We start from the raw sequence: 15526 nt of genomic DNA on the forward strand, positions 1-15526 counted from the left end.
ATGTTCAGTTTTCTTCTAGACTCTCTTTTTCATTTTTTATTTTACAATAAATATATTTTTGTATCATGTTACAAAGTTGAAAATATTTAAAATTAAATATAAAACTCTATTTTTTCTCCACAAAATTGGAATTTCTTTTCACGAGGGCATTATTGACATTTCGCGCCATTTCATTTTATGGTTACCATGGTACCTCTGTGACCACCAAACAGATTCTCTTATGTCAGAACAACATTGTTACAGGATCATCCAACAATATCGTAATCTGTGCTGAATGTGACACAATGAGAGCACATCCAGCATGGGTCGACAAAGTGCAAGAAAAGTCAGATCAATGGTAAAGATCAACAGATCAGATAAATCAATAATTATATCTCAAAATTATTGAATGAGAATGTGAAGGATGAAGATGACTTTTAAACAATATGAAAAGAAATAGCGTGTATCGTAGCACAAATTGTTTATTAAGTCTACAAGATAAACAATAAAGTATAAATTTGAAGAACAACACTTGTATAAATATATATTAACTTTATAAAATTCGTTATATTGGTTATATTATATTGGTTTCTGATTATATATATTTCTAATTTTATATATTATTGTCTATTTTTCAAAGATTTGATAAAACTATTTGTGCCAAAATAAGCTATTTTTTTATAACTTTTAACATCACTAACATCTTTATTTTTATGCTTTCTCGTCGATATTTATGAAAAATATAAAGTGAGTTTATTATTTTAGTATATACGACCTTTGCTTCAATCCAGATGGCACACAATTAGTTGTTGCATCAGGTCAACAAGTCCTTGTATATGAGACCAATGATGGTGCTTTGATTCAACCATTAAAAGGTAATCATCTATTCAATAATTGATAAAACATATTCTTTTTCTTTAATATATTTTTATTTTCTTATAATATTCCATAGGGCATAAGGATACAGTATATTGTGTATGCTATGCAAAAGATGGTAAGAAGTTTGCATCAGGAGGAGCAGATAAAAGTGTCATCATTTGGACTTCCAAGTTGGAAGGAATATTAAAATATTCGTAAGCTGCTTAATACTTTCATAACTTCAATAAATATGAATTTTTGACTATGATTTTTTTTTTGTTCAGACACAATGAAGCTGTGCAGTCGATGCATTTTAATCCCGTCTCACATCAGCTTCTCAGTTGTTCACTCTCAGACATCGCCTTTTGGTCTGCAGAACAGAAAGCAGTGCAAAAACACAAATCTGGAGGGAGAGTCAATTGCTGTGCATGGACAAGAGATGGACAATATCTAGCCCTTGGGCTTGCAACTGGATATATATCAATAAGAAATAAAGTATGTTGCAAATTTTGTTTAAATAATATTAGATATGTGTAATATATTAAATTATATAATTATTTTTATAATTTTATAATTATTAATTATACATTTTTTAATATTTTTAATATAATAGGATGCCAATTTTCTGAAAAAATTTCTAATATTATATCTAAAGCATATCTAAATATTTAAATTAAGCTTTTCTGAAATTAGAAATCATAAAAAATTGCACATGAAATAAACTTATGAAATAAACTTATTTTATACTTATGTTTAAAAATTATCTGATTTTAGAATTTTTAATAAAAGTTAGAAAGTCTAGAAAATCTTCAGGGAATTCTTAGGAAAGCTTTTTGCAAGATCTAACTGGACTTCTGTAGGAATATTTTTAATATATTTAATAAACTACATATGTAAATGTATAACAATGTGTATCTTTATATTATTCTCAATATAATTTAAGTTTGTATGTGTATCTTTCAGAATGGCGAAGAAAAAACGCGCATTGAACGACAACTTGGAGTACCAATCTGGAGTTTATCGTGGAATCCTTTACAGTATTTATATATTGGAAATATAATTATTATCAATAACAAGAGATAAAGAAGTTAAAATATTTTACATGATTATACTAATGTCATTTAGGGATGACGCTACGGACGTTCTTTGCGTTGCTGAATGGAATGGAATTATCTCATTTTATACTATTGGAGGGGAAGCTATCAGAAGAGAAAGATCATTCAGTTTTATACCACTTAAAGTCACTCATTTTCCGGAAGGTCAATATCTTCTCGTTTGCGGCAGTAATAAACAATGTCTATTGATGACGCATGACGGTATACAGTTGGTTAACGTAGGTGGTACCTTCTCATCATGGGTGTGGAGCTGTGCTGTTCATCCGACTGCTTCGCATGTTGTAAGTTCTAATAAACTACGCTTATGGCATCGCTTGTTTTAATAATTCGCTATTCAGCGATTATTTACAGGCGCTCGGTTCTCAAGATGGAACGATAACATATCTACAGTTATCCTGGAATGTTGTGCATGGTCTGTATGGCGATAGATACGCATACAGAGAGAACATGACTGACGTGATAATACAGCACTTAATCACGAATCAGAAAGTTCGAATTAAATGTAAAGATCTGGTGAGTGGCATTGGCAACTTTCCTCAAAAATTTTAAGAAAATGTTTAAATAACTCTTATTAATAAAAGTTAAAATAATAGTATATTCAAATATATCTATTCCAGGTATGCCGAATCGCAGTTTATCGAAATAGACTAGCTGTGCAATTACCTGAGCGTGTAATTATTTACGAACCATCCGGCTCCGGCGATGGAATGCACTATAGAATACGAGACAAGCTTAATCAAACGTTGAATTGCAATTTGTTAGTTGTCACGTCGAATCATTTGGTTTTATGCCTGGAAAGGCGTTTGCAGAGTCTCTTGTTTACCGGGATAATAGAGAGGGAATGGATACTCGATGGACTTATCACTTATATTAAAGTAGCTGGCGGTCCCACCGGCCAGGAATGTTTGATAGCTGGTAAAAAAATTTTGAAAGAAATTTGTTATTTCGTTAAATTTTGATAAATTGAAAATTGTAACATTGATTTGACGTTAGGTTTGAAAAGCGGACATGTAATGAAGATATATCTCGACAATCCATTCCCCGCGCATATTGCAAAAATTGAAGATGCTGTGAGATGCTTGGATATCAGCTCCTTAAAGGAGAAAATGGCAGTAGTCAGCGAAGCTGGCATCTTATCCGTATTCGATCTGTGCACTGGCGAGAAATTGCAAGAGTTTCAGAATGTCAACAGTGTGGCGTTCAATATCGCTTTCGAGGATATCATGTGCTTTGCGGGTAACAACTACCTCGCGATAAAAGTTGCGAACTTTTCCGAATACAGACAGAAATTCTCCGGATTTGTCGTAGGCCACAACGGCTCGAAGCTGTACTGCCTGAACGGTTCGTCTATCATAACGACAGAAGTAAGTCATCGCGACGTAATGTAAATTAGCAAAACTTGTACTTATTATTATTATTACATTTCAATATCTACAGGTACCACTATCGTTGTTTATGTATCAATATCTGGACATCGGATTGTATAATCACGCTTATGACATAGCATGCTTAGGCGTAGCCGAATCGGATTGGCTCGCTTTGGGGACGGCATGTCTGGACAATTTGGAATTGAACATTGCGTACTCGGCGTTCGCACGAGTAAAGAAGCTACGCTACATAGAGATCGTGTCCGAGGTGGAAGAGAAGTTAAAATCAGGCGAATGGGGACGGGAAGCTTGCATGGCTACTGCCGCAGCTGCCATGGGTAGATTGCGCGATGCAGCGAAGCTCTATCAGAAAGCCGGTTTGCAGCAATATGCCCTCGATATGTACTCTGACTTACGGATGTTCGATATCGCTCAGGAATTCATAGCTTCCGGCAATACACAGGTTTGTTTATTAATTAACGTTTTAAACCTACATTATAAGTACGTAATACAAATAATGAAACTGACTAATAAAGTAATTATGTTTAAAAACTGCATAATATTTATTAGACATTGAGTTTCTTTGAACCTTTCAGGATCGCACAGTATTACTGCGACGTCGAGCAGAATGGGCGAAAAGCTTAGGCGAACCACGTGCCGCAGCCGAGATGTTTCTCTCCGCGGGAGACGTCGATCGTGCCATCAGTATTATTGCCGAATATGGTTGGATCGACATGTTGATCAAAGTAGGCAGACAACTGGATAAGGCGGACAGAGACAATCTGTCCATGATCGCTAAAAAACTTAAACAACTGGGTGCTTCGCATGGCGCGGCAGAAATTTTCAGCCGGCTCGGAGATGATCCTGATGTTGCTGATGTGCTTGTAGACGCGCAGGCATGGCCTGAGGCCTTCGAACTTGCGGAAAGAAATCCAAAGTTGAAATCACGAGTATATGGGCCGTATGCACGGTGGTTGGCGGAAACCGGACGATTTTCTGAAGCTCAAGAAGGTACGGTTTGCCATCAACGTAAATACACACGTGTGTAATGTTTAATATCTAATATCTATTGCAGCATTCCAAATGGCGGGACAACCGGAAGAATCTATACTTGTACTCACGATGTTGGCTAACAATGCTGTGATAGAGAAAAGATTTCGCGACGCCTCTTATTTTTATTGGCTTCTGTCGCAGTTGAGTTTGAATCTATCGAAGAGCATAGAAGAGATAAAAACGATGTTTCTTAGCTATTCCGACAAAGCGGATATCTATTATGCATATCACGAAGTATACAAGTATTTGGTACGAATAAATATTTGATCATAATGTATTATATATATTTTTCTTTATGCTCTTTTTTCATAACATTGCTCATCTTTCAGGAAGAGCCTTTTACATCTCTGATGCCAGAGGCGTTATTCAATATTTCCCGGTATTTGCTCATGAAAATGCAAAACATACGCCTAGAAGGCGTGTCGAAATTAACAATAATGTACAGTTTAGTGAAACAAGCGCGAATATTGGGAGCTAACAAACTGGTTATGCAATTATTGGACCAATTACGTTCAATGAAGATCCCTACGAATCTCTTGGCGCAAGTAGAGACATTGACCTTATCCGCCAGATCTTATCCATATCGCGATCCAGAGGAGTTATTGCCTATGTGCTATAAATGTTCAACGTTCAATCCGTTACTGCCGACGAATAATGTCTCCGGTAGTAATTGCACGCAATGCGGTTTGAAATTTCAGTATTCCTTTGTTATGTTTGGTAGGTAGCCGATTATAATCCATAAAAATTCGAAATTCTTAAAATTCTTCTTGTAGAACTTTTTCTTTGAGCTGACTAAACTAGTCTGTTTATAGAAATCCTGCCATTAGTTGAATTCGAATTGGAGGATGATATTACAGACGAAGAAGCGGAAAAATTGATAGAAGAACCATTACCTTCCCCTGATGATCTCACAGTTACTGATCAATTTACTGTAACTTCCAACGAAGCTGATCTCTTTACTGTCCGTTTAATGAGATATGAGGTAATGAGGTATAATTAACTGGAGTGAATATACAACTGAAATATTTGCTTTATTAAAAAAATGACATATTTGTCGTAGGAAAAATCCAATAATTCTACGGTAACCGTTGGAAGAGGAGTATTGAAAAGTATGGATCCGTCCACCGTGATAATTATTAAGTGGCCTAAACCTTTTAAGACTAGGTACTTCAGAAATCTCTTACCTGATCTTCAGATTAGCCAATGCAAGTGTTGTTTAAAAGTAAGTTACAATGATATTTTAAATATCATTCTTCATAGGATTCGGTTCTACAATGACTGTTATGTTGCAGTTATTTCATTCGGATGACTATGAACTAGCGTTGTTACGACATGGACATTGTCCATTCTGTCGGGCGCCGAATGTGACTGTGGGTTAAGACAACATGGAATTATAAACTTGTATATTACGAGTACTTGTATTTGATTGTTTTTGTAAAAATGTTTTAGAAATATTTTATTCTTGCTTGTACAGCATTATCGTGGCAATAATACACACAACTTGTTTTTTTACATGAAACTTTTTGCAATTACCTTATTTTTTTTTCTATTCGCGTTTCATGATTATTCGAATAAATAAAATAGGAATAGCTCGCAAGCGTCGTACAGTTAAATGAACAGTAAACTCGAGAGTTCGGCTATGTGCTAATTGCGGTGATTACTTGAGCACACACGTTCCGTTATCGGTATCTCCAGAGAGTGTAATTCTTGAAATCAGTTGCACTTCCGAACATGCTCAGTCTACTATTAATTGGCTGCTTTACTCTCGTTATACGCGCTGAAATTATTAATTGGGAGCAATCGTCGAGTAATAATGCATTGGAGCTTAAATCATTTAATGATTCCAATCATCAGGGAAGGTGTAAGTTATTTAAAAAATAAGTATCATTTTTATGTCTATATTTTTATTAACATAGATTAGCTTTATTATTTAGCTTTCTATTAAATTATCTCTTTATTTTTTTTAATTCTTAGAAATAAAAACAGACAATAAATTAAATCGAAATTAAAGTTAATCTATATAGAAATAGACATTAGATAGATGCAAACGACGTGATTTTTGTCTCTTTGTTTTTCAGTCTTTCCATTATTTAGCGTTGTGCGTTTTGCAAATTCTCAATGCTTATCGAGCACCGATCAACTTAATGGCACGTGCTTTACAAGACGAGAGTGCACTAATTATGGAGGTAATCCATCAGGACCGTGTGCTAACGGATTGGGCACGTGCTGCGTATGTGAGTAGTATAAATTAATGTATCTTATTTGTATATCGCATTATTCGTGTTATAAGATACATATTATTATTTGTTTGTCACAGTTCAAAAGTCATGCGGCTCCACAACCAATATGAACAATACGTATTTTGTAAGCCCGAGGTACCCCATCACTTATCGAGGTGGAGAACGATGCACTATTACAGTGCAGCGCTGTAATTCTAATATATGTCAGGTAATTTTCTCAAGAATTTTTTTTGAGTATATAATATTAAAAAAGTTATTGAAATTTAAATAAAATATAGAATAAAACATACAATTGAGATTGGAATCATAAAGAAGTCAAAGTACAAACAATATAAATATTTTTTAAAATATTTTCATGAAAGAAAATTAACATTTTTTTAATTGATAACGAAAATTTTAATCATAAACTTCCTAAAATCAAACATAAGAAACAAAAAAATTATAAGAAAATTTGGATTCTTATAATTTGAAATTATTGTCGATTAATTTTATATATAAAATGTAAAAACAATTACTTAGATTAATAATTTTAAAATAAAATTGCCATGTCAATTCTAATAAATCTTTATACTATTCTTTATAGCTACGACTAGACTTTCTGGAGGCTACTTGGGTCCAACCCAATGCAACTGGATTTTGCGATTTTGATGTATTTTTGATATCAGGAGGTTCGTCTACAGTACCTAGAATATGCGGGGAAAACACCAATCAACATGGTAAATTGATAGGTGATAAAAATTTTCAAATTGATGAAAAAGTGAGATTAATTATACTCGTTTCAGTGTACGTTAATTTCAATGGAGCAACGCCAATCACGATATCCATCGATACCAATGCGGATTATGCGTTTGATCGACGCTGGAACATAAGAATTCAACAAATAGCGTGCGATTCTGTGTGCATAGGTATGCAAATATTTTTGTTATTACTTTGAAATACAAAACTATATTTTTTATTTATTTCAGCTCCTAATGGATGTTTACAATATTATAAGACTATCTCCGATACTGTAATGAGCTTCAACTTTGGTACAACAGAAAATGTTCGAGGTACGCGTCAATTAAATATCATCGCAAACGGCAAACAAATATCTAAACAAAAATCTATTTCAGCTCCCCAAATTGGAACGCGACAGATGGTGAATCATCGTTACGGTGTATGCGTTAGAATGGCTTTAGGATATTGCAGTATCGAGTGGTCGCAAGTCGATAGATTCTCCTTTTCTGTTTCTGGAGACACAGGATCGTTTGATCCAGACATAATAGGTAAATCGCGCGGTTTACTAACTTTTCCTTAAAAAACATTTCTTATATAAATTTGAGAATTATTAATTGCGTTGGATAAGCTTTATAAAACATAATCGCAAAATACTTCGCCGTGGCACTTAATTGTTACGTATTATTAGGCACAGACTTGGTGGCAGAATCTGGAGCAAGCTGTACCAACGATTTCGTAATTATACCCGATCCGCGTGAAAACGGCGTTGCAGTTAATACAGACAGATTTTGTGGAAATGGATTTATAACTAAAACATGTAAGTAATCATAATGCTATTTGATATGTGTCATAAAGATACCAAGTGTTACTGAATATTGAATTTTTAGCGGATTTGAAGCCTTTCATACTTTATGTTGTTACAAATGGCGATGAAATGCAAGAGGCTCAAAATAAAGGCTTCAGACTTTCGTTTCGTCAGCTGCCTTGCGCAGTTTAAGTACTGTGCTACACTGTGCTCTTCATATATTTAAATATACATACGTTATATACGATTTTTTTTTATAGGGACTTAGTTATATTTTACTGTGAATAGGCATAAGTATTTATTATGTAAATAAATATCTCTATACACATGGCCAATATATTATCTACTTAAATTCGCGCTACCAGAATGTGTATCAACTTGCTCTTTTATAGCGTCGTACCAAACACTGATTTTCGTATGGGTCAGCAAATCTTGAAAAGCATCACAGCCTTCGATACTTTTCAAAACACCGTACATCGCAAGATCGGATAAATTAGGTTTGTTGCCGCCCATGAATGTAGTGCCACGCACTTTAATAGCGCGCAGCCAATGATTTGCTTCATCATACAATGATTGTCGCACATCATCTTTCAGACGATGCCTCTTTTTGAGCCTTTTTCCTATCAACCACATTGCTGTCGCACCCACATTTACTATTAACAATCGCTCCCATGTTGGGAAGTACTCCTCCCATTTGCCAACCTAAATTAACATTTTTTTATTTCATTTATGAGATAAAAATATTTTACTAAATATTTTACTATATCTTTTAACAGATTCACTTACATCTGAAAACCAATTGAAAGTTTTGTAAGATTCATTGAAGGTTCTGTAGACGTTTGGCGAAAGAGTATGAACGAAAACCTCATCTACCCATTTCCTCCAATTGCGTTCCTCACTATACATAAAGGAAAGGTAAAATAGTATAAAATGTAATTAATCTAATTATTTGTACATATTTAACATTTTACGTACGTAATATCATTCATCGATCTATTTTTTGGAAGCTGCTTATTGAACATAAGGAAATACTTATTTATGATCTCGTATTTAAATTTGCCATGTTCGTCATGCATGGCTATGCTTGGATAGTAATTTGCCAAGTCTTCAATCTTGTAAGATGTATCATGTAAATAGGATGCAAGGAGCGAAATTATCATAGTACTGTCATTCAAGGGCTGATAACCCTCTTCCACTTTGGTCAAAAGAATCGGAACCTTTTTATATGAAGACCATCCGATTTCTTTACGAAGTACTGGATCCACCTCCACAACATCATAAGATATTCCATAATAATCCAAGAATACTCTAACCTGAAATAATAAAATTAATTTCATGTAGTCCTGATGATTCTAATGAACAATGTAATACATAAGGTATATACGTTCATTATAACATTTATTTTAGAACTATTAGAGATTTTCTATACTGAGATTGAATTATTCTTTTAGATTTAGAAAAATAAGTTAGCAGTTATGAAATATTTTGCTAAACGCGACCTTGCAATCAGCTAATGTTTGTAATAAGGCTTTAGTCAATTTATATCCACTTCTACCAATATGTTTTAATTTTAATCTTGATTTAATTTAGCTTTTTTAATTCTTAGAATTAAAAAAAGATAAATCAAGATTAAAATTAATCTATATTTTGGTAGAAATGGATGTTAAAGTAATATCTGTATCTTTTTGTTGTTAACATGAATAAGATACCTACTTTACAGCAAAAAGGACAAGTTTGATATTGATACAATGTAAGCTTCAAACCAGTAGAGTCCACCGGGAAGACGACCTGTAACAGCCGTGACATTTGACACATCAAAATTCAATCCAAAATTTGTCATGTCGAATGATTGTCGAAATACCTTCCGGGATGGTGTGACGGGTGGTTTATGTTTAAGCAGTACAGTCTCCTTCTGTGTTCCTTCCAAGGCGATATTCTTTCGGTCTTCGCTGATCTTGTAGTAGGCATAACCTGCGCCTATGATGGTGCCGGTAGCCACGCCAATCAGACTGAACTTCATCAAACTCCGAATCTTTTGTGGTTGTTGTACCATCGTGCAAAAGGATCTCGCATTGCCATTCTGACTGGCATAATAGCATTTACTCAGAATCTTCGCCTTCTCCGTAAACCGGGCGAATTTGCGTACCGCGGCCATTCTTTAGGTTATCAGCGGCAGTTTGGCGCAGCACACATAACATACAGCTTGCTATCAGTCAACTGTGTTTGTGTGTATGTGCGTTTTTGAAATTTAACAGTGAAACGAATTAATAATATTTAGAAATAACGAAAGAAAGAAGTAAGTCCTGATTATTTTTATTTTCGAGACTAATACGTCCCTCTCGTTTGAAAATTTTGGAATTTTTAAATTTCTCAATTCTCTTTATTCTTATGTAACATTAAAGTCAGAAAGTTTTGAATTCTTGTCCTTATAATAGTAAAAATGATATTAATTGAAAAAAATGGTTTTAAAATGGTTTTATTATGCATTAATGAGGGTTCAGTACTACACATATATTTTTTAAATGATGAAAAACTTGAATATACATTTTTAGTATACGTTATAACATAATATTTATTAACATAATATCTAATATGTAAAAAATATACAGAATTTATTTTTATAATTTTTAAACATTCTTAAAATCTATATATGTTACTAGAGAGTAAATAAATGATCGAAATAAATAACAAAGTGAATATTTACTATCCGTTATATTAAATTGATTGAATTAAATTTCATATCAAAAATGTGGTGAAATGTTTTCTTACAAATTAATGAAAAGATAATGAATTAAATATCCTGTAACAGCAAATATATTTGTTGATAAAATTATTCATATCTACAAAATTCATTCATATGTTTACAAGTTTGCATGCAAGATTATTTAAATATATTCCTTAAAATAGATTTGTTCCAATTTAAACAAGTCTGACATTATAATTCTACGTTTAGTTTTATTATACAACTATTATTTTAATTTATATATATATATATATATATATATATATATATATATATATATATAATATACACAATATAAATCTGGCGGTACACATAGGCAGAAAATGTGTTACCAAAAATTTTATAAAAAATATGATTTCTAATATGTATGTAAATATTTAATCTTCTTAAAGTTCTGTCATTTGTTTCGACAGATACCAAACTTCGAGATACACATTTAAAAAACTTGTTTTATAGATTAAGAGTATAAATCATGCTTTTACAGACATTTATAAATTTACATTAAATATAAACGATTAAAAATTAGTCCATCTAGAACTTGATTTAGGTTTTTTAAAGGCAGTATTCGTTCATTTGCGGAACACAATGATACAAAAATATTCTATCGTTGTTAACAATAATTCTTCAGGCAGTTTAATAAATATAGAGATTCATTAGGTACTATTTGATTAAATCTGAACACGTATATCTCCGTATATATTTCTTCTGACTGTATTACTTTTAACGTTTCATCTTATCGAGAATCGGCACAACCATGTCGAAGGATGGTCGCTTGCCTGGATCCTCATTCATGCAAATTCGAATAAGCTTTGCAAGATGTGGAGAAATACCCGGTGGAATGCTTACGCGTAAATCTTCCAAGGCAATCTAAAATAAATTATCAGCACTTAGTTTAATCAATCATTAATCAAATTTGATAAAGATCATTGTACAAAATAATTCGACAAGCTATTTTTCTGCCAGAGTTACAAGAGGAAAAAACTTTATAATATATTTTTTCAAAGTAATAGACTAGATTATTATCTACCTTCATGCCACATTCCATAGGCGACAGATCCGCAAATGGCACTTCTCTAGTCGCCAATTCCCACAGAAGAACAGCGAAGCTCCACATGTCGCTAGCCTCATGATTGATGTCCGCCGAACGTTTACTTAAGGCTTCTGGTGACATCCATGCCGGTTCATAAATTCGCCCAACTTCTTGGAAGGAGAACTTAGCATCCGCCATATTTACACGAGCTGTTAAATCCTCGTCAATCTGAAATGAAATTTGTATTCCATTAGTTAGACGTATGCTTCACATATTCATAAGCAAACAGATTTTGCACGTTTTACTGTTTAAGTCTAGAACTCACCATTATATGCTTACTGTTGAGATGAAATCTGCATCTATTTTGCCGATCTAAACCATGAAGGAATGCCATAGCTCTAGCAATATCGAGGGCTAATCGAAGAGCACGCGCTGTATCCACCACCACACCCGTCCCGTCATGCAGAAGATGATGCAAGCTACCTCGTGCCATGTACTGGGAGACAGTCGCCAACTGCGGCGGTTGATTCACGCAGCCGAGGACTGGTAGGACATTCGGATGTGAGAAGATTCTCAGCTTCGGAAACTCCTCGTTGAAATCCCTGGAAATGCGCGCAGTACATTCGCGGATATTTAATATCTTGGCAACGATATCATTGTTCTGCCATCGCCCTCTCCAAGTCTCGCCACTCGGTGTGCTGGCGAGATGTGTATGAAGCGATAGGTCTGCCATACTGATTCCTTTATGTCTTGAAAGAGTCGCATCTCCTAAAAAATAATATAAAAGAAAGAAGATATATACATCTGTTTGACATGTTTGTACAATCTTCTTTTTAAAAAATACTTACGGCTTCTGGTTTTTAAACCTAGCCAACTTTGATCCTTGAATTGTATCTTCTTCAAGTCTTGTCCGTATTCAACTGCTAAGTCTAATAAAATAAGGAATGTATTTGATGTGCGAATGCAAAAGATGAAAAAATTAATTTTCAATGTACAAATTGCTACATACCATGCAATCTCTTGGCCATGATGCCTCTGGCTTTATCAAGAGGTGTGTCACCATCCTTGTTGGCGATGGATACGAGTGCACCGGCTGTGACTAATTCTTCAGCAACTGCCTGATCTCCCCAGAAGCAAGCGTAATGCAAGGCAGTATTTCCATGTTCATTTGTGACATTTACGTCAGCGCGGTTTCTAAGCAACTGCAAATCAAATTTGTGTTATCTTCCTTAAACGAATAACTTTAATAATCGCATTATCAAATCCTTTTTTCTTTACCAACTGTACTATCTCTTTGTGTCCATGTGCTGAAGCTAGATGCAATGGAGTATCATCACCCCTGTTGGTAGCGTTAATGCGTGCTCCTCTACTGACCAGCAACTCTGCCAATTTGAAGTGTCCTTCTTTAGCACACCAATGAAGAGGACTAAATCCATGATCGTCCCTATACAGAACATGTTTATGAATAATTTCGCAATGAGACTTAAAATCTAAATTATAAAACATAAATATATTTGATCATGAATCTTGTATGTTGTAGTACTTAATAATTAATTATTCAATAGACTTTCTGTTTTTGTCATCAATTATGTATCATTTTTAATAGACATGTTTTTTAATATAGTTGGCTCAAAAAAGCAAAAACTATTCTATCTAATATTTCAATAATTCTATCTAATATTTCAATAATTAATTTAATAATATCAATTGAAAATCCTTTACAAAGTATATCTTATTAAAATATCACATCAACCAAAATTCAAATTTCTCTTTTTGGAACAGGTGTTTTATCAATTCTATCACTGGACATATAGTGATATCGCAATAACTAGATAAGAATAATTTTAACCAACATTTATAATAAATATATAAATATTTATAATTATTTTAGAATAATTATAGTGAATAGTTTTTTGAGACATTATTTAAGGACCAAGATCCAAAGTTACAGATAAACTTGTTATGAATCATATCCAGTCAAACGTTGTACAAATCTACAATTTATTTGTAGTACACTTGGAATATTCAGGAGATGCCTCTCATACTCTTTACAGAATCGTTTGAATAATCCAGCCAACCTAATTATAGAACCAGAGAAATCACGTCTGGCAGAGTCCTTTCCAAAAAAGGAATTATCTGAAATATTTACCCTTGATTCATATCGTGCTCTGTGTCATCCAGCCAGACGCGGACCTGCATGGCATTTCCTTCGCGACACCACTGAAATATATCTTCCATTTTTGCGCTGTTATCATAAATCGAGGTAAACACACGGGTAACTCCGCGAGCGAGCTATATCAAGTCGGCGACGTTCGCCAACCCGTCGTCGTTCGTGGCTCCGAGAAACGAATCAGCCGTCATACGCTAAATATAGCCATGTTCCTGACACTAACACCAGCGTGGCAATCTTATTATTCGTACCTATATGCGTAATGCTTATGTGCGTAACTGCAACTCCTTGTTTACGGAAAGAGAGAAAAGAAATGTTCTCGTATCGAGATCGGAGCCGCGCGTCTCGATGCGCGGATCCTCGTTATAAATCGTCTGATGGCCTGTGCCTGTGCCGATCGCATCGATTGCGCTGATCTCGTCGCACCAATTTGTGCGGGTGACCATATACGAACCGACGGCGAGCACGCACAGAAGGATCGACCCACATCAGTCCGCGGTGGGCGGACACCGTCATCCCTCTTTGCACCGCATCCGCGTGGAGCAATGTGGAGCAACGACTGGAAGAATGAGACGCCAGCTAGGTTCATCTTTATTCATCGCAAACCTCATGCCTCATCAGCTGTCGATAAAGTATTTGTGTCATTTGCAATTTCTCAGAGAGAGAATCACACGAGATTCTTTCGTGAATTTCGAAATCGAGAAAATCAAGAGTGAATCGAAAGCTGACAAGGTATCAAGGAAATATGACAGAGAAGACGCTTCAGACATTAGCACAGAGAATTCAAAAAGTAATTCGTTTTGAATCCTCAAATTATGAAATGTTTTCTTCTTTCACATCCCGTTTCTGAAATAAGTTCATAAGAGTTCCATAGGATTTCACAAAATGCCACCAATTCTGAGTTCTTTTTCAGATACAGATTGAAATCATGATTCACTCGATTTCATTAGAAGAACTTCTTTCAAAACAACTTTGATTTAACTTTACAAAAATTAAAATATATACAGAAGCCTTTTTGAATTATCGAAAAGAAATTTTTTTGAGTTTATAACGATCATCTGTGCTGAGCGCTATCTAAAATTTCAATTGTCGAATATGAATATAAAATAATAAAATAAAAAGGAGCAATTTTAAATAAAAACTAAACTTAAAAACTAAAATTATCATTAATTAAATTACTAATATATATATATATATATATATATATATATATATATATATATAAATTGAATCTTACTACATTTTTACATCGTTCGCCAGCAGCTCCTTGTGTGCCTCTCGTGTTTTCCTTTTTTCATCCTAGTCCACGCACCTGTATCCGTCTCATTCTCAGTGTGTAGAGTGCAGCTCGTGCGAACTGATAGCTGGAGAGCTTATCTTGTATCCTTAGCAACCAGCGACGCACGAGGAGTCAGCGAAAATGACGATACGTCCGGTAGGCAGGCGCTT

At 34.2% G+C, this 15526-nt stretch overlaps 4 protein-coding genes and 1 long non-coding RNA gene across 10 annotated transcripts; 2 read left to right on the plus strand and 3 right to left on the minus strand.

Annotated features, from left to right (window-relative positions):
- Positions 1–136: 136 nt before the first annotated feature.
- Positions 137–6582, plus strand: Oseg1 (intraflagellar transport protein Oseg1). 3 transcript variants are annotated; one of them, XM_089072104.1, is made up of 17 exons: positions 140–337; positions 745–854; positions 932–1052; positions 1122–1332; positions 1801–1874; positions 1963–2233; positions 2304–2465; positions 2570–2867; positions 2946–3316; positions 3390–3782; positions 3916–4330; positions 4395–4621; positions 4702–5089; positions 5185–5354; positions 5433–5594; positions 5665–5784; positions 6451–6582. In XM_089072104.1, exons 1-16 carry the CDS (start codon positions 285–287, stop codon positions 5749–5751), a joined length of 3513 nt encoding a protein of 1170 aa, XP_088928230.1. In that variant the 5' UTR covers positions 140–284; the 3' UTR covers positions 5752–5784; positions 6451–6582. The 3 variants fall into 3 exon arrangements, with proteins under 3 accessions (XP_088928231.1, XP_088928230.1, XP_011632772.2); XM_011634470.2 differs by lacking the exon at positions 6451–6582 and having other exon boundaries at positions 5665–5891; XM_089072105.1 differs by lacking the exons at positions 5433–5594; positions 5665–5784; positions 6451–6582 and having other exon boundaries at positions 137–337; positions 5174–5312.
- LOC148937597 (uncharacterized) lies at positions 887–2756 on the minus strand. Of its 2 annotated transcripts, XR_016138218.1 has the most exons (3): positions 2616–2756; positions 2070–2482; positions 887–1207 (listed from the first exon to the last, which is right to left on the minus strand). It is a non-coding gene; the product is annotated as an uncharacterized LOC148937597 (long non-coding RNA). The 2 variants fall into 2 exon arrangements; XR_016138217.1 differs by having other exon boundaries at positions 887–2482.
- On the plus strand, positions 6036–8469 carry LOC105424313 (uncharacterized). 2 transcript variants are annotated; one of them, XM_011634469.3, is made up of 9 exons: positions 6036–6233; positions 6451–6606; positions 6690–6820; positions 7196–7328; positions 7395–7517; positions 7578–7661; positions 7725–7877; positions 8018–8146; positions 8217–8469. In XM_011634469.3, the coding sequence occupies exons 1-9, from the start codon at positions 6104–6106 to the stop codon at positions 8324–8326; spliced, it is 1149 nt and encodes a 382-aa protein (XP_011632771.2). In that variant the 5' UTR covers positions 6036–6103; the 3' UTR covers positions 8327–8469. The 2 variants fall into 2 exon arrangements, with proteins under 2 accessions (XP_011632771.2, XP_011632770.2); XM_011634468.3 differs by having other exon boundaries at positions 7578–7877.
- Positions 7529–10363, minus strand: Su(P) (prostaglandin E synthase Su(P)). The gene is made up of 5 exons (XM_011634467.3): positions 9996–10363; positions 9848–9922; positions 9110–9447; positions 8921–9032; positions 7529–8836 (listed from the first exon to the last, which is right to left on the minus strand). Exons 1-5 carry the CDS (start codon positions 10287–10289, stop codon positions 8474–8476), a joined length of 1182 nt encoding a protein of 393 aa, XP_011632769.2. The 5' UTR covers positions 10290–10363; the 3' UTR covers positions 7529–8473.
- A 231-nt stretch (positions 10364–10594) lies between these two features.
- Positions 10595–15454, minus strand: Ilk (integrin linked kinase). Of its 2 annotated transcripts, XM_011634471.3 has the most exons (7): positions 14057–14628; positions 13186–13351; positions 12917–13109; positions 12756–12836; positions 12233–12675; positions 11905–12135; positions 10595–11744 (listed from the first exon to the last, which is right to left on the minus strand). In XM_011634471.3, the coding sequence occupies exons 1-7, from the start codon at positions 14143–14145 to the stop codon at positions 11598–11600; spliced, it is 1350 nt and encodes a 449-aa protein (XP_011632773.2). In that variant the 5' UTR covers positions 14146–14628; the 3' UTR covers positions 10595–11597. The 2 variants fall into 2 exon arrangements, with proteins under 2 accessions (XP_011632773.2, XP_088928234.1); XM_089072108.1 differs by lacking the exons at positions 10595–11744; positions 11905–12135; positions 12233–12675; ... (1 more) ...; positions 12917–13109; positions 13186–13351 and adding an exon at positions 15315–15454 and having other exon boundaries at positions 14053–14636.
- Between the last annotated feature and the right edge of the window lie 72 nt (positions 15455–15526).

Source organism: Pogonomyrmex barbatus, unplaced genomic scaffold, assembly GCF_055798465.1.
Source record: "Pogonomyrmex barbatus isolate J1 unplaced genomic scaffold, ASM5579846v1 scaffold13, whole genome shotgun sequence".
NCBI classification, from domain to species: Eukaryota; Metazoa; Arthropoda; class Insecta; order Hymenoptera; family Formicidae; genus Pogonomyrmex; species Pogonomyrmex barbatus.